A 25,552-nucleotide genomic window follows, 5' to 3' on the forward strand; every position below is an offset into this window, starting at 1 on the left:
TTCAATAGAGGTGCAATTGGTGTTAGTGTTGATTATGATCATATGAAGGAAAACGTCGGATAATAATATCTAAGTGGAAAATGATCGTGATTCAAGGCATGAGCATTTTACATCTCTCCTCATCGTACAAACATATTTTTTGATGAAACGTACTGAATTTATTACTCTTAAAAAGATTATTAAATCTTTATACAAAGAAAAATAAGAAAAATAAGATTTAATTCTGACAATATCTTGTCGACAAAGAGCATCACTGTTTCACACGGAATAAATAGCAGATTTACTTCACTCTTTGTGCTTTGTAATCTTTAGCTCTAATATTCACTGTTTAATTTTTAATATCACTTTTTGTGATATATTTGTCGAAAATTAAAAATCAATTGCCGCACAAAGGAAAATTTAATTTATCACAAATTAAATGATATTAAAACGAGGAATTTGTTAGAAACTTTGTTGACGAGATTTTTTAACTTGACTAATTTTAATACAGTTAAATTATTAAATAAGCAAAAGAGTTACATATCAGAGAGTTTTTAATATTGCTTTTTAAATGTACAATTTTTTTAATACTATTGCAACCTATAATCCTATTTACGACTTAAAGAGGGCGTAAAGCGGAGTATGACGTTTGATCTTCGGAGAGCATTAGTTGGAATTTCAATTTCAGTGCTATTTAAACATAACTTGAGGCAGTGCAATCAGACTTCAAGCGCGTATCATGGAATAACATTAATAGTTAAAGAAGATAGAGGAAAGAGCAAAGTCGTCTATGTCCGTGGAGAAACACGCTTAACATCTTGAATAGATATTAATGTCTTACATTCCTCACTTCTTAACAGATACGCTTAGATAGTTTGTTCTAATTCATATTATATATGTATATTATAATTCAATATTATTTAAAAATTTACTTTATATTCCTGCATTGCACATTATTATACTATTATATTATTTAATAATTATTTGTTTATTATACTCGCTAGTGAAAGTAACTGATAAAGTAAACATTTTGCGGTTAAACTTCCTAAATTGTAGATGTACATAAGTACTATCTCTTTAATTTAATTATTTTATAAGTAAAAATATATGTGTGCTATTAAATGTATCTAAAGAATAGTATAATTATTTTTTGTTAAAATTTCATTATCAGATGTTATATATCAAATATATATCGAACATATATTGAATATAATGCATTGAGATAATATTTCAGTGTTATTAAAATAAGAAGATAATATTGTAAATATAAAAATTCTTTACTCTTAGAAAATTATAAACTTTTAATGAATAAAGTTATCAGTACTTGTAAAATATTTATGCGGTTTTAAATTATATGTCAAATATTATCTACAATTAAATTAATGTATACACTATACTGTATTAATTTTTAAAATTCAATGAATATTTATTATTACTCCTATTCGCGCGGCAGCAGCAAATCGGAATAATACAGCATCGCGTAAAATCTACTCCTCTAAAACTTACAGTATTCCTTCTGGTCGTCGCTACCTCGAGGGCGTACACGCTTCAAGAATCAGTCTCAACTGATTCGACCTCGGGTGGTAACAATTGCTCGACCACCGACAGCTTTCTCATTCTTCGTTCCTCAAACGAGACACAGGAGAGCCGGATGGACATGATAGGGACGAACGTGCTCCTTGACGATACGAGGAACAACTCGAACGTGTCGCACCCGGGAACGTTGACCTCAACCAAAGACTGGGACGAGAAACCGAAGCTGAAGTTTCCGAAATTTGCCACAGAGGAGCGTTACAAGATGGCAAGTTTGCATCTCGATAAGGGCTGGTTTGCCTTCGATTACCTTAGAAGCTTCCTGTCTTTTGTACAACCTTACGACATACCGATCGGTAAGCTAATCATAAACGGTTTTTTGCGATATACATTTTAATAAGCTTATATGATCTTTTACTAGACATGTATAATGTTTCAGCAGGTGTGTTTTAAAATCGAATCATCAGCGTTTTGTAAAGTATTTAGTTGTATTGATAATTTATGCGCGATAAAATAATTTATATTTTAATGAAGAAAGTACTTTGCACATATCAAAGCTCGATTTAACGTTTGAAAGTTTATTTATTATAGGTTTCAACTCTGTGATTGATTGATTTTTATACTTGCAATTTGCAATTAAAAGATATTTTTCCTGTATAGCAAGCAACATTCAATGTTTTTATCCTACCATTTAATAATTCTCGATTCAACAAGTAATTTAATAGATTTCTCGATACTATCGAACAATTAGCGCCTTCCTTCCAATTAGCAGAGAGAGAATTATAATCTTCCTCGCTCTTTACAGATTTACTGACGGATGCCTTGGAAAATCGCATAAGCACCATGAAATTGATTTTAAAGGTAAGGCGAAATTACGCCGAGAGACTAGAGATATTCCAGTTACTGGCGAACAATGGAATGATTCATTAAAGAAAATCTTCATTAGAAGCATCGCTGCTCTCTTGCTGCTTCTTGCTTCATTTCGGGAAGCGTTTTCCGCGATTTGTACTACACGATGTATGCGATACATAATTGTCGCGATCTAACGTCATGCGCATGTTACTAGCTGTTAAGTTTCTCACAAGCCTCATCGCAACTTTTACAGTCCATGCACGTGGAAGCAGCTTTTCTGGGCTTAGCAGGCGTTTGCTGCGTACTGGCCTGCATAATACCTGGCACAGAACTTTGGCTCGCCTGTCGTCCAATCAGACAGGATTATAAACCCTCTCAGCATCCCGGTGTTCTCGCGTTTCTCCTCGCCATTCTCGCCTTTACGCTCGGGTAAGATCCATGACGATTCCCTCGTTCTTAGACATCGCTCTCTGAGAACTTATTACCGCCACTTCCAACCTTATTCGTGTTCCTTGATTCTTCTACCCCTCTTGATTACATTCCGCGAGTGTGTAATCGTCGCGAATTTAGGGAGATGATAAAATTCCCGTGATTACATTGACTTGTAAATTAATGTTACACATTTCTCATTATTATTTTGTGCTTGGTAAAAATGCACAATTATTTTCATTCTTCATTTTTAATAATCAGTTAATAATCAAAATAGAAAATTGAAATACACCTTCATACATAATAACTACATTTTACACATAAAAGTGTACTCTTGTGTATCATTCCTTATATCTATATTTGCGTTAGAATATCGTTATATTAATATTAGATGAGGAAGTATGTGTGACGAGAATAAATGAAGACAGGAAGAAGGGAAAGGAGGCCTATAAGTAGGTATATATATCTAGTTATTCATCTCGCTATGACACTGGAAAACCTTTTACCTAGAGCAAGCACTCTCTACGTTATTCATAATCCTTGGTGCGTGGTTCGCAGGTCTTGCATGGTGACAATGATAATATGCAACGAGGAAGTGGCAGCTGGGATCGGGAAGTTCCCTATAACGGTAGAGACAGCATTGCAGGATTTAAAGGACTATCACGTAGATGCCACGTCACAGCTGCGAAAATGCCTTACGAGGAGCTTGGATGTGGCTAGCGAAGCGATTCTCGCAGATCTGGACAGTAAGTAAAATTTTTTTTACGATATTAAAAATACTGGTCTCAGCTAATTTATTCCAAACACATACAGAATTGGCTCCACACATCACTCCCAATGAAAACAAAGTGTTAAATCATTTTTAAAAAAGATTGTGACACAATTTTTTAAGATGTTTAAGAATGCTCTTTGTACTATCATACACGTATCCTACCAATTACTATAATTGCACTTTGTCCTAATTGTGCTTCCAAACTTTCTATCTTTGTGCTCGTTAAGCTCGACGTGTAAAGAGTCTCAAAAACTAACACCAGAAACTAAAAATAAGAAAAGAATCGTTCAAATTATATAAATACTATAATATATTAAATACTGTGGAATTTTTTCTTATAAATATAAAAATACTTTAATCTTTGTAAATTACTTGCGGATGTTGAAATTGCCTGCTTTTTTTCACGTTGTTTTCGTTCTTTCGCTTCTAGTTAAAGAAGAAATTCTTTTTTCTTATTAGGATAGGAAATAAACATTTGTAACGTAACTGCTGATAGTAATATAGAAATACAGCTCGTGGCCGATTAACTAATTTCCGGAACAGGTTAAATGTGGAAAGCGGAGAACCGCTTGTGGTTCGATTGCTGTAGAACTCTGCCACTTTGATACAACGTAACAGTCAGTTACAAGCGACTCTCCGTTCTTGATTCTTGAACGTAGCCGCAAAGCTGGCTAACTCTGTCACTAAACTTGTCGGCTCGTATTTAATGTTAAATCATCTGCACGATTTGTCAAATTTAAGCAAATTTATCGCATGCATAAACGTAGTCAAAATCGAAGTTTAACGACTTATAGTTTAACTTCACAAATGAGAGAATTATAAATGTTATGAATTTTATTACAGTTCGGAAGTTTTCAATCTAAGTCTAGCTTAATCACACTGCACACATTGAATTAAGAACTATTTAGTAACTGACGAATTAAAACAACATACTGACAATTTTTTTGAAATGTAAGAAAAAATGAATAAAATATACATATGTATAGCAAAAAATAATATTAATTCTGGATTTTTATATCTCATACAGTCTGACAAAGGTAACTTTAAAATTATATATAATATTTTAATTTTCAAAAGCTTTTGTTCTGTCAGATTATTTTTAGTTGTTTTATGTATGTCATGGCATTTACTAGTATAGCATAATTTCTTGCTGTATGAGGCAATCCGAAATATTTTCAGTTAAATAGTGTGCGCAATGTTTGAATTATATACACATTTATATTTACGATATGTCCACATATTTAATGTATTCGCTGACAGGTTAGAATATTTTTGTCCATTTTCTCTCTCTTTCTCTCTCTTCTTGCCTCTCGTAGATTGGCTCTTAATACTATATATTATATATATATATATATATATATATATATTTCGATTGCGTGCTTGATAAATTCATTTATAGCTAATCCAATTAATTTAACTTGTGTTGCGTCGATAGCATTGCAGGATAAATATGTATATGATCCAACAGCATTTAATCTTGATAATTAGGATAATTGTTTCGAAAAGAAAGAATATACCATTAGAAAAATCTGTCTATATATTTCTGTAATTGCATTATTATATTATATTTTATTTTTTTCTACTATTAATTACATTTTATTTTATTCAAATATTATATATGTAATATACATACATAATATATACAGAATATTATTAGAACTCTCCAGTTTTGGAATTTGTTTAATTGTTTAAGCAGAGAGTTAAGAAAATTAAATTTTAATCCACCTTACAAGAATTGGTACGTTGATTTAAAACTTAAAAATTAATTATCAGTTTTAGCAGGAACAAGATGTTATACTAAATTTCCATTAAATTGAAAGTACATAATTTAAAATGTTGTTAAATCTGTGCTGCATAGTCATAAATGTAATTTAGTAAGATCAGTCTATATATCTAGTCGAACCACGTAAATCGAGGTAAAGCGTCGATGTCCGGTACCATCATCTAATGACATTTCTCACGACTAGAGACGCATATGCATCTAATGAAAGCTATCGACAGTCTGTAATCGTCGCTTAATGGGCCCATTGTCGCCTGCACGTTAACAATCCTGAGCAAATTGAGCTCGTTAGTGCAATGCAACCACTGGACACTATGCGTGTTTGCTACCACAAACTTGTGAGCATACACACTCCTGTCCCGTCTTGATTTCAGATCACGTACCGCACGCCAAATGGAACGACAACGATACCGGTTTTAGTGGCAATGTGGCTATACGTGTTGTTTCTTTTGAATTCTATATAGTCCAGAGATGTGTGTATTATGATACAAAATTTTATATTTCCGGGAATTGATACTATGTAAATTAAACTCGAGATTACAAAGTATCGCCCGATATGTTCCGCAACGTTTATATCGATACGATATTCCGTTTACGTTGAATTTTTCATTATCTATTCTTTCTACAAACTCCTGGGCTTACCCTATATTAAAACGGAATACATTTTTAATTGTCAGAGAGATTTCGCGTAATATCGTTAAAGATCCGTATTATCAAACCACCTGCACACCGGTCCAAAATTCCTATCAGATCACGATAACCGATGCGGATACAGGGTGGATAAATTATTACTGCCACGCACCGACGTGACGGGATTTACAATGCCTGTATACTACCTATACGTCGTTTGTTAGCCCGAGGCGTTCATGATCCATTTTTAACGATGTATTTTTAACGATCCATTTCTCGTTTTCACTCTATTACGGTCCTTTATGTTTTCGTTCTAATATCGTTATTACGAGTATATCCTAATAATTTTTTGTGACACTTTTGAAACTTTGATTGGCAGGTAATTCTTTGACGGGGCAATGATATATTATATGAATAGAATATAGAAGTGATTCGTGCTTTCGACACAAATTATTATTTGTATAATATATAAGCATATAATGCTCATGTTAATAAAATATATATGTGAAATAAAAATAGAAGCGTATATAATAAATATTTCGCTTGTGTTTTATAGATGTCGAGGAATTATTGGGCAAACCTGTTCAAACCGAGCTTTCGGCCGAGACTGGACTTGACGTGGCATTGGATGCATTGGTTGACTTAGCAAATGGTAATAAAACAAACAAGAAATTAAAAAATTGAAAAAATATTAATCTATGTATATGTCGATGATTAATATTAAAGTTGCGTAATATTAGACATAGCTGTTCAAGATATTTTTTAATTTCTACATTTAAATAGCTATTATTTCTATGTTCTTCCTAAGAAATTTAGATTTAGTTATGTTTCTAAATTTCTAAATCGTATGCATTGCAGTAAATTGTAAATTATTTTATTTAAATTCTGCAACATATATATATATATATGTATATGTACAATCGTAAATAATCACGAGATTAAAATTTCACGTTTTGCGATTACGATTAATCTACAACATAGATATAAGAAAATATCTCTTTTTTATTTATTTTACTTTTACCAGATTTTATAGCATAAAAATTAGCTCAAGACTTTTGGTAACTCCAAGTGTTATATATTCGGCGCAATGGATATTGCTGGGAATATTCCGTGCCAATATTATAGTTCGTTTGTCGGAAGGTGGCGATGCACCCCGGAATGTTTGCATATTCATAACTGCAATATCTACGCGTCGCGCGTAGTACTCGTCGTACGTATATTAATTTATGCGTAGAATTGCACGTTCCGTATGGAGAAGCGACCACGTCGTTCATTCGTCGTTGCCTCGCGAATTGCGCGTGGTCATAATAAATCTGACGACTCCCGTGGATTCACCGTATTCTACAACGCATCATGCGACAAAATTTATTCAACATTAACGGTTTAACGTTTCAATATAGAGTGAGAATTGCACCAAGCTATGTAGATGAATAATTTCGTTTATGTTAACGCCAAATTAAATTAAATGACTGATTTTCGTCGTAGAAAATAATTTTAATTACTTTGAGAATCAAACACGTACCGATAACTTTCATGTCAATAAGTACGTACATATTATCGATTTGATATTATTTGATTAATTAAACGTGTGTAATTAATATGTCTGTACAAGTACACATCTAAACTGTTGCTTTTAGGACCACGAATTAATTCGATGTCTCTCTCATGGATGATTTGGATTGTTTCTAGTAAGATCATTCGGTCTTTAAGTAAATTTCCCGTCGTTAAGTGACCTTCTCAACCTAAAGTGTCACTTAGTCAGGATACCAAGTTACTAACAGTATACTAACTAAATTAGCAGCTACTACCGCAACTACGGCTCTCGCTATCTCCTTTCGAGCAACCCCTTGCGTAATCACTACACGTGTATCATACATACGTATGCGCTATGTTTGGTGTTCTCTACCGGGTGTTTTGAAATAATTATCCCCTAATATATTATTTATTTAAAAGAATTATTAATCAAAGAGTTGCGAGAGAATGAGTTATATTTTTTCTGCATTCTGATAATAAAAACTTATTTTCATTAATCATTTCTGACAATAATTTTTATCGATTTATTTGGAAATTGCATAGTATAGTTAAGAATATAATTTTCGGAAAATATATACGTGAATTTCTGCGAAGTAAAATTTGAAGTATTACAAATAACGAAGTTAGCTATATAGTCGAGCCAACATAAATAAGAGAGAAAGGCAAAGTCGTATGAAACCATCGTCCGAAAGTTTTAATTAAAGAAGATTTTAACTACGAGATGAAGTTCTTAAAGACTTTACTGTTTCAATCTTTGCGCAGTGACTATTAAATATATTACACGTCTGTTTTTCACACACACCGCACAAATGCGCTATAAAATATTTTATTTTATTTTTTATAATTTTTTAATTTTTTAGATACGCTATCGTAATTATAAATTTGTAACACACGCCGTATAGTTTGCCTAAAAATATAGCCATGAGGCACGAATCGAAGGTCGCCTTCCTCACGACGGAGTGCGTTTGTAGTAGAATTAATTCGAGTAACGAAAGCCTGTTACGGTGGCAAATGTTCAGAGACACGATATGAGACACGCTATCGCTATCGTATATTTCCCATCAGTGCAGACGAAGTATAATATATTAATAGGCAGGTGGCGGCATCTTACAAATTGCTTCATTACACCCTCCGTTATTACTTTTAGTTGTTCGGCTAATAGTTTGATAATCTATTTGAGTATATCCAGTATGTCGAAAGTTCGTCTTAAGATTATTAACGCTATCGATTATTATCAAACGTGGACAAAGATAAATGCAAATTGTTATTTATTATAATTATTTATTATAATTACACGCACCTCACGATACACGTTTATATCTTTCACGTCCTATATCCAAAGTTTAATTTATTAAATATACAGGGTTTGTCCGGAAAGTAATGCGTCGCATTTTTTTAAAAAAGAATTTATTGATCGCATAGGTAAAACAACTTAAAATTGTTCGAAGTATGACCCTTCTGCGTCAATACATTTTTGCCAACGCGATTTCCATGCGTCATAAGATTTCTGGAACTCCTTGACTGGGATGCTGTTCAGGGAGGCCGTCGAAGTAGCTTGTACGTTGTCAACCGACTCGAGCTGTTGTCCTTTGAGCTCCCTTTTCAGCCGAGGAAATAAAAAAAAGTCCGCCGGGGCCGAAGGAAATTGGGATTATCTGCACAGAGTTGCTTGAGTTCTTCACAAACTTCCACTCGGTGTTGCTTTTGCGCATCGGTCAACACTCTGGGCACAAGTTTTGCGCAAATCTTCCGCATGGCCAAGTCTTCCGATACAATCTCGTGAACAATCGTTTTCGGCAAGTTCAATAATTCCGACATTAAGCGAACATTCATTCGACGGTCTGAATTCAATAATTGGCGCACACGAGTCACATTGTCGTCCGTTCGCGATGTTGACGGGCGTCCTGCGCGGGCCTCGTCGGCGACCTCCTTCCGACCTTCTCTAAACATCTTGTGCCATCTGTTTGACTGCGATTTGGAAAGGCAATCGTCCCCGAAAACTTTCTTGAGCATTTCAAAAGTTTCCAGCGGCGTCTTGTCCAGCTTCACGCAAAACTTTATCGCATAGCGTTGCTCTATCGTTCTCTCCATCACAAGTTCGACGCGACCACTAAGCAGAGGTTCACAGAATAAGCCGTCCTAACCCTCCAAGCGCATGGAAACAATTGAGCGACCTACCGTTGGAAAGCTAAGGGTACCCCCCTTCCTCCCCAACCGGTCCCATCGCTCTGCGATGTATAGTCGCGTCACAAAAAAATGCGACGCATTACTTTCCGGACAAACCCTGTATATATTTTATAAATTAAACTTCGGCTCGTATACAATTAAAATATGTGATATAATAAAAGGCCAACTTAACGAGCTTATATGCTAATAATTGAAAAATTTTTATTTATTAATTTACGTCATACTATACAAAAGTTACGATAAACGTTTCGACTGTACGACAGTCTTTCTCAATATCCTAATAATATGTTAAAAAATTAATTTAGTCATTTCGACCTCATAAATAAATACAACAATTATAAGATTATATGACGAACGCAGTATAAAATTCATGATTGTTGGCATGAGTTAGAGCGTCAGATGCTGTTATATTATGTAACGACACTGTGAACAAATTAATATATCCGCTCAAATATTACAATACATTTAGATTTTTAATAAATAGTATTAACTTACTTTTTTGTCAACGAACATAACACCCTTGTTAAAAAATTATTTCTTTTTACTTAACATAATCACAATGTGTACTTTTTTAAAAAACAAATCGATATCTGTATCTTACAATGTCAGAGCGCTGTATATATACCCAATTTTTAAGATGACGTAGACAATTTTTTTAAAATATCATAATAAGAACCGTCAAGACGCTCGGTGTCCTTTTTTAGGTTGATACTGTTGTTTTCTTCTTTAATATATATCATTTCTGATATCAACCTTTTAAAATAATTCTTTTCATAATCTAGGATTTTTGTGTCGTTCCAATTGAAATTGTGTGTAAATTTTACAATATGATCAGAAACCACCGAGTGCCTTGCTGAATCTAATCTAATATTATTTTTATGTTCATTTACTCTTGTACCTAATTGTCTTTTCGTCTGTCCTACATATGTAGCATCACAATTATTACACGAAATCTTATATATGACCCCCGAATTATTTTGGAGCTTATCTCTGTCTTTTTGCGTTTTTATGACTCTGTTTAATTTCTTTAGACATCTGTATCCTACTGTTATATTTGATTTCTTTAATTCTGATGCTACTAGTTCCGAGATTCTTTCAATATAAGGTATCGCTATGAATTTTTTATTATTGTCATTATTTATGATTTCGTTATTTATATCTTGAGTCATTTCTTTGTTTAATCTATTAACAATAAGGAACTTCAGTCTATTATTGATTTCTGAGAAAATGAGATCAAGAGGATAACTATTGCTCAATAAAATCTCTATGATTAATGTTAAATTTTTACTATGAAAACGGGGATGTGATAATAATATTGACCGGTCTACTAAATTATATATTACACTTTTTTTGTGGCATATAGGATGATTTGAATGATATGAGAGTGTTCTACCCGAAAATGTTTTTTTCTGAAACCAATCTATGTATATTATGTTATTTATAATTTTGAGTGAGATATCTAAAAAACTTATGCTACGGTTATCCTCTCTTTCTATTGTGAATTTTAATCTATCGTGACAATCATTAAATTTTTCTACTAGATATGTGACTTGATCTTCCGGCAAGCAAAGCAAGATATCATCGACGTAGCGATAGTAAAACCTTATATTAACCTTTATAGTTTCAAGAATCCTAGTTTCTATATCTTGCATGACAATATCAGCAATAATTGGAGATAAAGGCGATCCCATAGGAGTTCCATGTATTTGTTTATAGATCGTTTCGTTGAATGTGAAGTACGTTGAAGTCAAAATAAATTTAACTCTTGACGGTTCTTATTATGATATTTTAAAAAAATTGTCTACGTCATCTTAAAAATTGGGTATATATACAGCGCTCTGACATTGTAAGATACAGATATCGATTTGTTTTTTAAAAAAGTACACATTGTGATTATGTTAAGTAAAAAGAAATAATTTTTTAACAAGGGTGTTATGTTCGTTGACAAAAAAGTAAGTTAATACTATTTATTAAAAATCTAAATGTATTGTAATATTTGAGCGGATATATTAATTTGTTCACAGTGTCGTTACATAATATAACAGCATCTGACGCTCTAACTCATGCCAACAATCATGAATTTTATACTGCGTTCGTCATATAATCTTATAATTGTTGTATTTATTTATGAGGTCGAAATGACTAAATTAATTTTTTAACATATTATTAGGATATTGAGAAAGACTGTCGTACAGTCGAAACGTTTATCGTAACTTTTGTATAGTATGACGTAAATTAATAAATAAAAATTTTTCAATTATTAGCATATAAGCTCGTTAAGTTGGCCTTTTATTATATCACATATTTTAATTTATTAATCATTTATTAACGAGCATTATGTGTATTTTCTCTCGACATGTATCAATATTATAATGTTCTTCTCTAGAACTCCTTCTAAACAGAAACAGATATTATTTCAGTGCGTTTGATTTTTATAGTGTAAACTTGGATAATTTCTCTGTGTCAATTTCTAATGGTGTTAGGTAACATAAGAACATTAAATACAGAGTATATGTAAGCTGTTAATGGTATCGTATTACATGTTTCAGCGACGCAAGAGTTATCTGCCAGAACTGAATCTTTGCTGAGGGAGGGTGAGAAAGCTCACGAACTCGGATTGGAATTGAGTAGGGAAACGGACGAGATACGACGGGACTTGGAAAGTGCGGTGAGAGCATGCTCCGGTCCAGATCGTTCTCTTTGTGCTGTCATTGACTCTTCAGGGATTCGCTTGGATCTACAGATAGAACGGGTGAATAAACTTTACAATTGACGTTAGTATGGTCTAATGCGTTCGCGTTGAATAAATAATTTGATTTGCGGCGGATTTTTATCACGCTTCTGTATGTAGATATTTTATTCATATGCAGCAAAAATTGTTTAAATAAATACGAATAGGTGTAAAATGCACAAACGATTTAGTTAACGATTATAAATATAAATGGCAGTTTACATTTATTTAAACGAGTTATAACAATGTTTTGCTACGATTTTAATTAAAATATCATCTTTTAATTAAAATTTTACTCAATATTTACGTTCTTTTCATATATTTCTGCTCGTAACATATATCATTTTTCCCCATATTTATTTTACATCTCTATATTGTTATAATATTTAATCATTAAAATATAATACTGTAGGAATCACGGATTGTGTCTTATTTCGGATAGAATAATAAAGTATTACGAGAAATGGTTTAATATAGGTATATTCAGATAACTTATCCGCAGTTCCACGTACTCTACGGCTTCGCGAAATTCGGTGCTCTTCTCCCGGAACCTCGGGAGAGACGCTTTATATCATCGTCAAGCCCCGCGTGAGCCAATCAGGAAGCGACACATCGAGTGTTCAAATTCGCATATCTAATCCATCGCATGGCAAAACAAGAGTACAAAAACTGTCTCAAGACAAATACGGGCTCGAGACAATAGACCCGCAAGTCACAATAAATTTCGGCCACGACCGATTCGTCAACACGAGAAATAACAATATGTCAAAACAACTTGAAATAAAAACGGACTTAAGACGATAAATTCTCGATTCCTACAATACCGTAATTATAAATAGTCGGATAAATTTTTCTTTTTTTTTTGCAGTTTTTGTAAAAAAAAAAAAATAGTTCGTTAGTTTTACTTTTTACTTTGTTCTGCATGCTCAAAAAGCTTACATAAATTTTAAATAAAAATAGTAAATATTTAAATTGAGATTTGAAAGAGAGATGAGAGTACTGCAGCGGAAATTTTTCAAGAATTCTTTTTTGTATTTTTTGTTAAATACGAAATCTCGCATGTAAATCCTACGCATGTAAATGCAAAAATATATAATACTCTCAGACTCCCAAATTCAAGTACATCCATTTTTCTCATCGTTAGCGACTGAATGCAATCATGTTACGCGATAATAGCAGTATTATTCTTTCACAACTTCCGCTTCTTCATCTTATTTATCATCTATTCAATTTTTTTATGATTAAAATTTACCTTAATAAAGTAGTGCTAAGTACTTAATATATAAATTAATTTATTTATATCTTCAAATTTATTTTCTCGTACATTATGTGCATTCAAATACGTCACTAAAAAAATATTAACTTTACTTTTTGCATGATATTTTAGAAAAGTCAGTCTTGAAACCTGCTTCCCACATTAAAGATGGTTGGAATTTTGTGAATAAAATTAAGAACTTTAATATTGACAATAGTGAAATGTTGATTTTACTTGATGTTACTTTTTTGTTCACAAATATTCCTACAGACTTAGTTTTAAAATCAATTGAAAAACGTTGGACGGACATTTCTGATAACACCAGTTTTAGCTTATCACAATTTTTATATAGAGTTGAAGTTCTTTAGAGTCTACAAATTTTTGTTTTAATGATCAATTTCAAAAAAGGGCTCCCCTCTTTCACCTATTTTGGCTGATTTAGTTATGAACGATCTCGAAACAGAATTTTTAAACGCTTTACAATGTAAGATTTTAGGTATGTTGACGACATTTTTGCAATAATTCCACGTTCTGAGATTGATAATATCCTGACTACATTTAATAATTATCATCAACGTTTACAATTTACTTATGCGATTGAAACAAATAATATGATCAATTTTCTAAACACAACGGTTATTAGAAACAACGGGAAACTTTTAACAAATTGGTACCAGAAACCCACATCTTCTGGCAGATATTTAAACTATTATTTGAATCACCCATTTAAGTATAAAATTAACACTATTAATAACTTAGTTGATCATGCTATTTTGTTATCTGATGATAGTTTCCATAATAAAAATATATTATATATAGTCAAAAGACTCATAAATTACTCGTAATTTTTACTATTTCAGTTTATCGATTTCCGGCATATGGATACATTTTGCTCTCGTGCGATCATTTTATTCTTATATTGTCTATACAGGTTGATTCAGAAGCGAATCAAATCTCAATGATAAAATATAAACTGTTCTTTTACTGTTTCTTTTATAGCAAAAACTACTAACAATAAAATTATATATACAGACACATACCTAACATTCATTTCGGGAGAGATTTGTGGAAAAAAATTGATGTCAAAATGATGAAAAACTTTGCTATTAAATTTGATTTTATTCTGAGACACTGTGTATATACTTTTGTTGCAGCTACTGAGAGACGATCGTTTGCTACTTCTACGGAACATCAGTCGGGGAAATTTGACGGAAGCAGGACGTCAAGTTCGCGGAGAGTACCTCTATGTACCGCATCACATCGCCCGGACCACATTGGATGCTCGTAACCGTAGGTAGAATATTCACGATTCCATTCTCTGAATTGATATTATATTGGAAAAAGTCGCGAGATCTGCGCTCTCAATGCAGAGCTTTTTTCGATACAAAAGCCAGTCGCAGCCAAACCTTGTGCCTCATCGAAAGGGTCATGAATGTGGATCCCGTAGAATTTAGTTGAGCGTGTAACTATTTGGTTCTCTCTGAGAAGAATCAAAATGGGAAGAGGCAGGAAATTGGGAAGAGAAGAGAGAGAACGATATGCACTATATATAAAGCGTCAGAAAACTTTCCGGCATTGATGTCATGTATTATGATACGTTATAGCACGCGCGACGACACGTTGAGATCGCGACGACACTTCAGCGCAGAAACTTTGCCAAAGAGCTCGCGCACTCGAAGAAAGCTAAATTAGTTCGGACCTATATTTTTCTCGCTTATTTCTCCATATGTAAGTTTCGAAATTAATTTATATGTGGAACTTTGGGATCTCAAATTGAGATACAGTTCCGTTTTAATTAATTTTTCGTTTCGTTTCCTTGGCTCTATTGCCCAGCTTAGAAGACAGCATACTTATATTAACTAAATTAGTTCCTTCAACGCCAGGTTTCTCTGAATGTTATGAGAGATGATGTGAGTTAAGCTGAATAAATGGCTTATGCCGTTCTGTTGGAGAAGTAAATGACACGAATAATTGCCATTTCACGGTATAACTCGCTAATTTACAAAAGCAAAGATGTATATACAACCTATATACATACATTACAGAGAAAACTCTCGTAATTCCTCTTTTATCTATGTACTATTTAATTTATTATGAGATAAATTTTTCTATGCATTAAAGTTTAATACTTTTTACCAATAGTTTTTCATCTTAAATGTGCATTAGGTTAGCAATAAGTTATATCTTTATCATGATTATTATTATTATTATATAATAATTATTATATTGAATTTGTAATGGTTAATTTTTTAAATATTCGTCAGTTTCTCTGATTAATTTCAAAGCTTTGTACAAACAGGTGCGTTAGTTCATTCTTGGAATAATTTCCATCGCAGAAATCCAGACAGCAATCGGGAAGAACGCAATCTACCGCCGCAAACAATAGAAGGAAAATAAAAAGAAATGCGGGAATCTTGGTGAACCTTCGTCGCGATTAAATCGTAACAAATGTTGATAAATCTAGCCGCAATGTTTGCGTAAAATAAATCTCGCATATTTTGACTAAAAATAAATAAAGGAAGGAAAATTTTATATACTTTTAAAGAAATAAAGTCCGATAAATTTTGAAAAAAAATTAATTCTAAATGTGTTTGCTTGTTTATACAAATATATATATATATATATATATATATATATATATATATATTTGTTCCAAAATTATGTAACGAGTTCTCACTATTTTAACTATCGATATCAGCACTTCGTATAACTAGAAAACTTTCACGGAAGGAATAACGGCAAAGAAAGCTGACTTAGATGGAACAAAGAAAGTTAAGAATAGATTTTTCATATAGGAAATACTATACACAATTATATAAAATTTGTTTTGAACGCTGCATGTACTTCAAAAAGCCAACAATATCAAACTTTAAAATTTTTTTGGAATTCTTACATAATATTTCATAGACATTATTTCGACATAAAGCCAATATCAAGGAACTAGAAGATAAAATAAAAAAGTAAAGTTTCGAAGAAGATACTCTTTTTGTAGATTCATAATGTGCGTTATCTCCACTGTTCTTCTACTCTTTTTTTCTCCTTCTCTTTTTCCTTGTTTTTGCATCATATTTATCGATATCTATAGTATATTGTTCGGTAACAGTGATGTTAAGCCGTATTATAACTTTAAAGGTAAACAAATCCAGGTTAAATTAGATCATATCTTTTTGTGAACAAAATTTAAAAAGTGAAAAATTTGTTCTATTAAAGTGCATTTTGATATTTTAATAATTCTATGAATCGATGCCAGAAGAGTTAATAATGTGACAGCTATAATATTCTTTATTTATTTTATATCAACAAAATTTATATTTAATCTAATTTGTACGATAAAATTAAATAGACTTTTTTTAAAGATATTTTTTATTCTTGCTTAAACTTTCTTAAACTTCTTAATTTTTGAACTATATAAGATCACAGTTTCACTTCTTCTTTACAAGCTTTATAAATAATATTATTTACTTTATTTGTAAATTTATAAATAATATTAACTTTATCTTGAAGCATAAGAGTTTCCAAAATGTTAATATATAGTTACCAAACGATACAATTCATATATTAATTTTTAGTATTATATAGAATACATATGAATTTAGCAATATCTTGAATACATATATATTTGCAGTTATTTTTAAAAGTAAGATTACTAATAAAGAAACAATTTATGTTACAACATGTAAAAAAAATAACTATTTTAAAATAAAATTTGTCACTGTAAAATATGATATTTTTAAACGATATTTTAAAAAATGTATTTAAATTTTTTGAATAATAATTTAAATAATAAATTAAAATAATATAATTATATAATTACACATGTATTAGTTGAAAAATGTAATATATTCATGTGCACGTATCTCATATTCATTTAAAATTATATGCAAGCATAAAAATGTTAACCAAATGAAAAGAAGCTTATAAGATATTCACATGCACGACTAAATCACTTTGTTAAAAAAAATTCCATTAAACTTTTCCCTTCCTTCTTCTTCGTCATTCTTTAGATCAGGTAGTTTAGCGCAGAATGTCACGTTTTTCAATAGCACACGTTTTTGCCCTTTTTACTCTTTTCCCATGTAGTACTGTATAAACGATATTTCGTCACAGGACGAGGGAATACGCGTCAGCAATTCTGCCCCAGAGTGCGATGAGCACGAGATCGACGGCGAAAAAGGGAGAGTCAGAGGACTTTATCCTTAATAGACAAACGAATGCGGTAAATGCTTTGAGCAAACATCTTGGTAGATATCGCGAACGTGTTATATATCTTTCCCGAGGCACCCGTATAAACTTTCGCGATGGGATCTATGATTGATGCTGAAAGAGTCGCGTTTTGACGGCCTGTCGTGTCGGGCAATATCACGGACCTATTCTACTTACTCTGTGTCTGCTAGATTCCGATATGTATGCTTTGTAATATTAATAAGATAGCTTTTGTAGTATAATTCAGAAATATAAATTGTATAATTATTGTAAATGTACGATAGTAATATTTATAAATTTTTTCGTCATTTTTTATATAGATAATTAAAAATCTAGAGTTAAAATATAAGTCGTTCTTAAATTAAAAAACAATATTTTACGGATGCAAAAATACATTAAGATGCTAAACCAAAATAGTTTAGAACCATTTTAGATGCATACAAAAATTTTAAATTAATAATGTTCTTTTTTTTCTAAATTCAAAATTTTCTTTTTTTTTAAATCAATGTTTATTGGTATACAATCATTTGGCTTTTTAATTATTCTATTATAAATCATTGTTTTTGCATTAAATATCTGTAACTTTATAGAATACACGTATATAATTTGCTCGCCTCTACAAATTGATATTAAAAAATATTTTCAAATAATAACGATAATATTAATAAATATTGATAGGCATTATAAAATGTTATGCAAAATTAATACCTAATCAAAACATCACATACCAATGCTCAAGCTCGTATGACAATAAAAACAATGATAAATTATTAAATTAAGGCCATGTGTAACGAGCAATACGATATTATTTTATTATTGAGAAGAAAATTCTTAATTTGAAATAATAATTATACAAACGTTTCGAGCTCTACTTGCTCCTCTTCAGTGCGCAAAAAAATAGTGATAATAAATAACGATAATAAATAAATACATAAAATTCTAATAAAAAATCCGCAATACATAGTCAATATAAGTTATATAGTTGAGTCATAGTTAAAACGCAAAATATATTTACAATGAATTGAGACCATTAAATAGTTCAACAAAGTAAGAACCCAATTAGAAGCAGAATGATTCGTCCGGTTATTCATAAAATATATTAGAATTATTAATAAAAACTTGGAGTGACACTTATACATTACTCCAAATGAACCACTTATCGTTATTTGACGAAAGTCCCTCGATCTGGCAATGATTATGTTCATCCTCTCCAAATTATTAGATATTTGTTAAAAATTGTTCCGAATAACTTGAGATGACAATGCTTGTCTGTTCAACAGTCAAGTACTAACAATAAGGCCAACAACAATTGGAAGCATTGTCATCTCAAGTTATTCGGAACAATTTTTAACAAATATCTAATAATTTGGAGAGAATGAACATAATCATTGCCAGATCGAGGGACTTTCGTCAAATAACGATAAGTGGTTCATTTGGAGTAATGTATAAGTGTCACTCCAAGTTTTTATTAATAATTCTAATATATTTTATGAATAACCGGACGAATCATTCTGCTTCTAATTGGGTTCTTACTTTGTTGAACTATTTTAATGGTCTCAATTCATTGTAAATATATTTTGCGTTTTAACTATGACTCAACTATATAACTTATATTGACTATGTATTGCGGATTTTTTATTAGAATTTTATGTATTTATTTATTATCGTTATTTATTATCACTATTTTTTTGCGCACTGAAGAGGAGCAAGTAGAGCTCGAAACGTTTGTATAATTATTATTTCAAATTAAGAATTTTCTTCTCAATAATAAAATAATATCGTATTGCTCGTTACACATGGCCTTAATTTAATAATTTATCATTGTATAAAATGTTCATATTATTGAATAATGAGCATTGCTTTCCCATTAATGAAACGGAAAAAATTCCAAAGAAATTATTAATAAAGAAAATGGAGAATATTCCTCAATGAAACGATGATGGATGTTACGCCGTTGGAATGTCGATGAACCGAAGCGACGCGAGCTTGTACTCTTGTCGACTTCTCTTAACTCGCCATCGACCAATAATGCTTGTCGCCCGTCACCATCCATCGGTAGACAGATAGGGAGATAGGGAGATGACGGCCAGGATCTAATGCGAAATCCATATCGTATTAATATTACTTCATGAAAAAAAGTCGCAAAAAATTTGTAAAGATTCGTCCCGTTACCGGGATGATAAAGTCGAACTAGTTTAATGTCTGTCGATCGAGATTGCTCTGCCAAGCTGTTCTAACGTTCAGGAAGAACACTGGATTGTTACGAGACAAGTTTACTGTTAAAATATTCTGTTACAATATATCTGTACACTTGATATAAGATCGAATATTTCCTGTATATTTTTATTATTAAATTAATTTATTAAATTGACGAATAATATTCAAACATTTGTTAATCTACGTATTTATCTTTTGTATTTAATTATTTGATAATAATTTTAGCTAACATACATAAATTATGCAAAAAATTTTGTTTGCCAGAACAGTGAAACACAATCTAATGACTATTGTTGAGATATATTATTGAGTTAATATTATTGAGTCTTGAAAATCTTGGTGCGCGGTATATAACTGTTATAACAATATCGAAGTTTATATATATATATATATGTAAAATTTTGTATCAAAAATAAAATTAAGTTGATATTTTTGTTTAAAAATCCGAAAAAGTAGAAAATATTAAGAATATATTTTAAGTGTATATTAAGTGTGTATTTTTTATAACTATTTTTTCTTGGTCCAAATATCCGTAAGCAACACCAAATAACGAAAAATTGAGATGACAGAAACGTAGAAAAATTCTATATTGCCGTAGAGATTCGGCGTGAGATCAATGCAGCACGTGCCAGGATTGTCGAGCAAACGCGCAGTATAGAGACGAATAGTTTCGAACTCTCAAAGCAGCTGGATTCTGTGAGAAGCATCACGGATTATGCTATTCCTCGTATCATCGCTTTCGAGCATATCAGGTGGATCGTTGGCACAGGTACGTAGAATTTTTCAAGATTACATTGAATATTTTTCCGTTATTCACCGAGTTCATCCTGGTATTTGGAAAACGATCGCGGAGATCATAGAAAGCATCTCTGCATGTGAAATAAACAATTTAAGAGGATAACTCTGTTATCCAAAAGTTAGACACATTTTTATAGACATTTTCTGTATGCATTTTTTCAATATATATTACAATAATATTTTTAATTTTTAATCTTTAAAATAATTAATAATTTTAATATTTTTCTAACGACGAGTAAAATATATGTATGTACATATCATTGATTAAAACAGTGACATAATTATTTCATTGATCTTCAGTGAAACTGTTCACATTTATTTGCTCTCCTTTATCTTATGTTTTACTTATAATTATAATAATAAAGTTTGATCAAAAAATGTGTCACTACTATTAATTGATTCGGTTTATAAATAGTAAAATTTTATTGCGTGTACACTGTGCTATACTTATAATTAAAGTCATTGCTATCTGTGATACATTGTAATTTCACTTAAAAGAATAACAATATATACTATACTTCACTTATGAGCAAATAACTAACGAAGAATAATGTATGTTTCTGGTTTGCTTATGCAATGTGCAGCTAGTGTTTTATGTATTCTACCGGTCTTTTTGTTACTCATTGGAGCTTTGTGTTATCGCTGGCGGTCCAAAAATAAAGTACGTCCAATTCTTTTGTGGTAAGCATTACTTTAATATATTATGAAATTCTTATTCTTTTTTTGTTATAAAATGTTATACTAAACGAGATTTTATCCTATTTGTGTAATAATTCTATTATTGTACTTAATGGAACAATTATTAAATAGAGAAGTTAATTATCTGATTAATTATTTGATTTATTCTATTAAATTTACATATTAGATTTGTTTTTAAATATTGCTAAATGTTGTCTTAAAATACACATTTATATATTATATATGCATATATATATATATATCTATATCTATATATATATATATATATATATATATATATATATATATACACAATATATAATATAAATCTTAATTGAAATTTATTAAAATAATGTGTTATTAAAAAATAAAAAATTACTCTAAATATCTTATTACACAATAAACATCAATATTACAAAATTAATAATATTACAATATAAATAAATATTTATACTGTAGATTATTATTTAATCTATTAATATGCGATTCCAAACAGTTTAATCAGACGTAATCCTATAAATTTAATAAAACAAATCATCAGGCTATCTATCGAATTTCAGTGGAGTGGTTATGAGTTGTTTTGTCTCAATTACATTATGGTCAGTATTTATCGTCACTCTGGGCATCGCCAGCCATACGGAAATGTTAATGTGTCGGCCTCTCTATGATCCTGACTATCGTATTATGGAAGCCGTGCTGGAAACCCGAGCGTTTTTGGGAAGAAGGCTCGAAGTTTCCCTCAAGGAGCTCTTTGAGTAAGCTATGTTGCTGTAATCATGCCAATCAAGTTTTACACAGATCTTATCTCAAAAGAAGTAGGTTAAACTGAAAATTACGATGCATATAATACTGCTACAATAAGTTATATATTAAAAGTACAGATTTTTTAAATTAATACTATAATTTTGTCATATTTCAGTCGTAATTAAAAATAAAAGAATCTTTTCATATTTTTATCAAAAACAAAATGTCACGTATTTTAATAAAATTACGTCATTCACATTCAATATAATCCTACATAGTTTAACTATAGACTATACACACAGTCAACGCATAATATCATAATTTTAACTATATTTTTCGATTAAGTACCCCTCAGGCTAAAAAAGACAAATACAATGAGTGGAGCTTTGCACAATATGTGTTACAGTTTTCAACAGTTATATTTATTTTTAGAAAATGTCGAAACAACGAGGCAGTTTATCCCGCCTTCGGGCTGGAAAACACGATAAAACTAGAACATTTGACTGCGCATTGGACATGGATAAGCTTGTCTAAAGCAATTTCAAATATCAAAGTTGATTTGAAAGGTCTCCGAATATTAACGCCAAATCTGCGGCTTCAGGATTTATTATATGCTTGTGGTTTAAATCTCACGGCGCACAGAATAATGGTATTTTCGTTTACTTATGGATTACTCTGCTCATATTATTCCGATTTTTATTTTTCTATTTTCTCAAGTAAAAGCAAAACATATAATTTTTATATAATATAATATAAACGAAAATTTTACTTGACTTTATCAATTTGATTAAAGCTCGGGATTACTCAACATAGCTTGAAGAATTTTCTTGAAAAATTTACTAGCATATTAAAGGAAAGTAACAAATTACGTAGCTGCGTAACTACGTAATACTAGATGGCTAGTATGATAAACGACACGAATTTCATAGCGAGTTGTTTCCATGATTATGCTTCAATGCCGCCACTAATTAAAATGTATTTAGTTGCATGTATATAGCATCGTCAATTCATCAAGTACACAATGCACATACCATACACGTGTATATTTATTTTAATATAATATTCTTATTTTGTGTGTATATGTATACGTCATTCAAATATAATTAACAAATGCTTTTTCAGCTTACAATAATTTATATTAATTAAACAAAATTTAAGGTTATTTTAAAAGCGACTTTCGATATAAATATTATATTTCCAAATATTTTTATTAATATTTTCTATATTTGCAGATTCAAGGACCAATTTTAAATAAAGATTTGACTACAATGTCCAATCAGTTAGACAATATATCCCGTCAGCTGCAAGATAGAAGTATTGCCAGAGAACTGCAAAGCATTGGGATAACAATGCGCGATCTGACATTGAGACGGGTGAAGCCTCTAATGAAATTCCAGGACGATTTGGTGTATCGCCTTGCAGTTCTGGAGTTGAAAGTGCAACCTCTTTGGCGTCAAGTTAATCAATCAATCTCTCATCTCCGAACTATACAATATTATATAGATCATCAGGGAGAAAAGATAGCTCAATTGGTGGGCGACATGCTAAAAATATTCTTGTAGATTAAAAAAAATATAAAGTTGTGGCTATTTCTTATCCATAAGATAGAAAATATTTTCACGTTAAAGTTAAATTATTAAGATTTATCGTTCACATTTTCAGAAAACAAAAGCGTACGTGGACCGAATGGCCAATTATCTAGATCAATGGCGGATGCACGTTCTTACAGAAATGAGCACGAGAATATCCAAATGTCGACCTTTGTGGGACGTTTTAGAAGGAATCCGACACTTATTGTGTGGTCACATCTTAAGTCCTTTCGTATGTAAAATAAAATCATTAACTATTAGTTAAAAATAAATCCATTAATTTTAATATCTAACAACAAATAATAATAAATTAATATTAAGCACATGTTCAACAAGGTTTTCTATATGATTAATATTTAGAATGGTTTCTGGTTCGCTACATTCGTATGTGCAGTTGTCATGATTGCCAGCACACCAATAGCTCATATTTTATCACTATTTTATAAGAAACCAGCTCGATCTCATTTTATGGAAATTGTTAGCCCGCCAACAAGAACGTTTGTATATCTGATTATAAATTATTTGATCCAAATTTAAAAGACTTAAACTATAAAAATAAAAACAAATTAACAAAAAAATATATTTATAAAATTTATATAAAAATAAAAATATATTTTCTTGTTAGGGAAAGTCTCGATATAGATGACGATAGAATATGGCGAACGCCAGAGTAAGTATATATAACTTTGATATATATAATATTTTCATATTTTATATTTAAATCACACATTGTATTGATGTATAATATATAATATCAAAAGCGTGTATAAAGCATATATAAATTATTGATATTGAATCGTATTTGTAGCTGAAATTATATTTTACAGTCCACCTCCGCTGCCGCAAAGCAATTGGTAACAATGACGAAAAAAACAAAACTTCATGTTACAAGCATATCCGGAAAGATATTAATATGATATCAGAGTTATGTGGCAAGAATATATAGCAAAGAATATGGCAAGAACATTGAAGAACCTTAAAATAATGTATAGGGCGTACAAAATAAAAATCTTGCTAGTATTTTAATTATCGTAAGTTTTCTTTACATTAAAATAATCGACTGCCATTTATTTTAATAAAATCTATTCAAACTAAAAATTGTAATCTATTATAATTGTGAAAAATTCTTTATATGTCTGTTTATGAAAAAATATGTACTTTCTGAATACCAGAATTTGTTTTTCTTACCATATCATATTCCTGCGCAATAGTAACATAAGAAATTATTTCACGAAATGCATAATATATCTCATGATATAGACACGAATGAACTCGCACTTGCTTCACCTATGGAATTGTTAGCAATGCAATGATATATTCCAATATGTTCTTTGTTCAGCCGAGTCAATTGCATCCAAGATGTTCGCATAAGCGGCTCTGGACCGTCGCTCGTATTTATCGTCGCCTCATGTTCCTTTTCTGTGAATAAAACTAGTTGTTTACTGAACATCTACGTATCACGTATTTGTATAGTTTGCAAAGTGCATAAACAATAAGAAAAATTATTAAGTATTAATAAAATATCTGAAATCAATTTTTTTTAACATCATTTCTTCAGTCACATTTTTCTTCGTAAAATGATCGTACATTTATTATTGAGATTCGTTAAAGCACGAGAATTCGCAAAAATATCTTATCTCAA

At 30.9% G+C, this 25,552-nt stretch overlaps 2 protein-coding genes across 4 annotated transcripts in view; one reads left to right on the forward strand and one right to left on the reverse strand.

Moving 5' to 3' along the window:
* prom (prominin) lies at window positions 1-25,045 on the forward strand. Of its 3 annotated transcripts, none has more exons than XM_085489147.1 (17): window positions 1-96; window positions 1,488-1,868; window positions 2,318-2,373; window positions 2,618-2,793; window positions 3,352-3,539; window positions 6,532-6,627; window positions 12,245-12,447; window positions 14,836-14,971; window positions 20,700-20,870; window positions 21,484-21,580; window positions 22,138-22,332; window positions 22,754-22,970; window positions 23,554-23,853; window positions 23,984-24,142; window positions 24,271-24,407; window positions 24,536-24,580; window positions 24,738-25,045. In XM_085489147.1, exons 1-17 carry the CDS (start codon window positions 81-83, stop codon window positions 24,766-24,768), a joined length of 2,604 nt encoding a protein of 867 aa, XP_085345273.1. In that variant the 5' UTR covers window positions 1-80; the 3' UTR covers window positions 24,769-25,045. The 3 variants fall into 3 exon arrangements, with proteins under 3 accessions (XP_085345273.1, XP_085345274.1, XP_085345275.1); XM_085489148.1 differs by having other exon boundaries at window positions 21,529-21,580; XM_085489149.1 differs by having other exon boundaries at window positions 21,562-21,580.
* LOC146719993 (uncharacterized) overlaps window positions 24,607-25,552 on the reverse strand; it is a 5,988-nt gene continuing 5,042 nt past the window's right edge. Inside the window, exon 5 of the mRNA XM_085489151.1 lies at window positions 24,607-25,329. Coding sequence (XP_085345277.1) covers window positions 25,160-25,329 — 170 coding nt within the window. The 3' untranslated portion in view covers window positions 24,607-25,159. The remainder of the gene's footprint in view (window positions 25,330-25,552) is intronic.

This window comes from Nylanderia fulva, unplaced genomic scaffold, assembly GCF_048542155.1.
Source record: "Nylanderia fulva isolate GAGA-0341 unplaced genomic scaffold, ASM4854215v1 Scaffold8, whole genome shotgun sequence".
Taxonomy (NCBI): domain Eukaryota; kingdom Metazoa; phylum Arthropoda; class Insecta; order Hymenoptera; family Formicidae; genus Nylanderia; species Nylanderia fulva.

What these genes read in the sequence shown, in the direction of transcription:
- prom (XM_085489147.1), top strand. An exon ending in ATTCTCGCCTTTACGCTCGG is followed by an intron (nt 2,794 to 3,351) that starts GTAAGATCCATG and finishes CGTGGTTCGCAG; the next exon opens with GTCTTGCATGGTGACAATGA. An exon ending in CAGGTGGATCGTTGGCACAG is followed by an intron (nt 20,871 to 21,483) that starts GTACGTAGAATT and finishes TGCAATGTGCAG; the next exon opens with CTAGTGTTTTATGTATTCTA.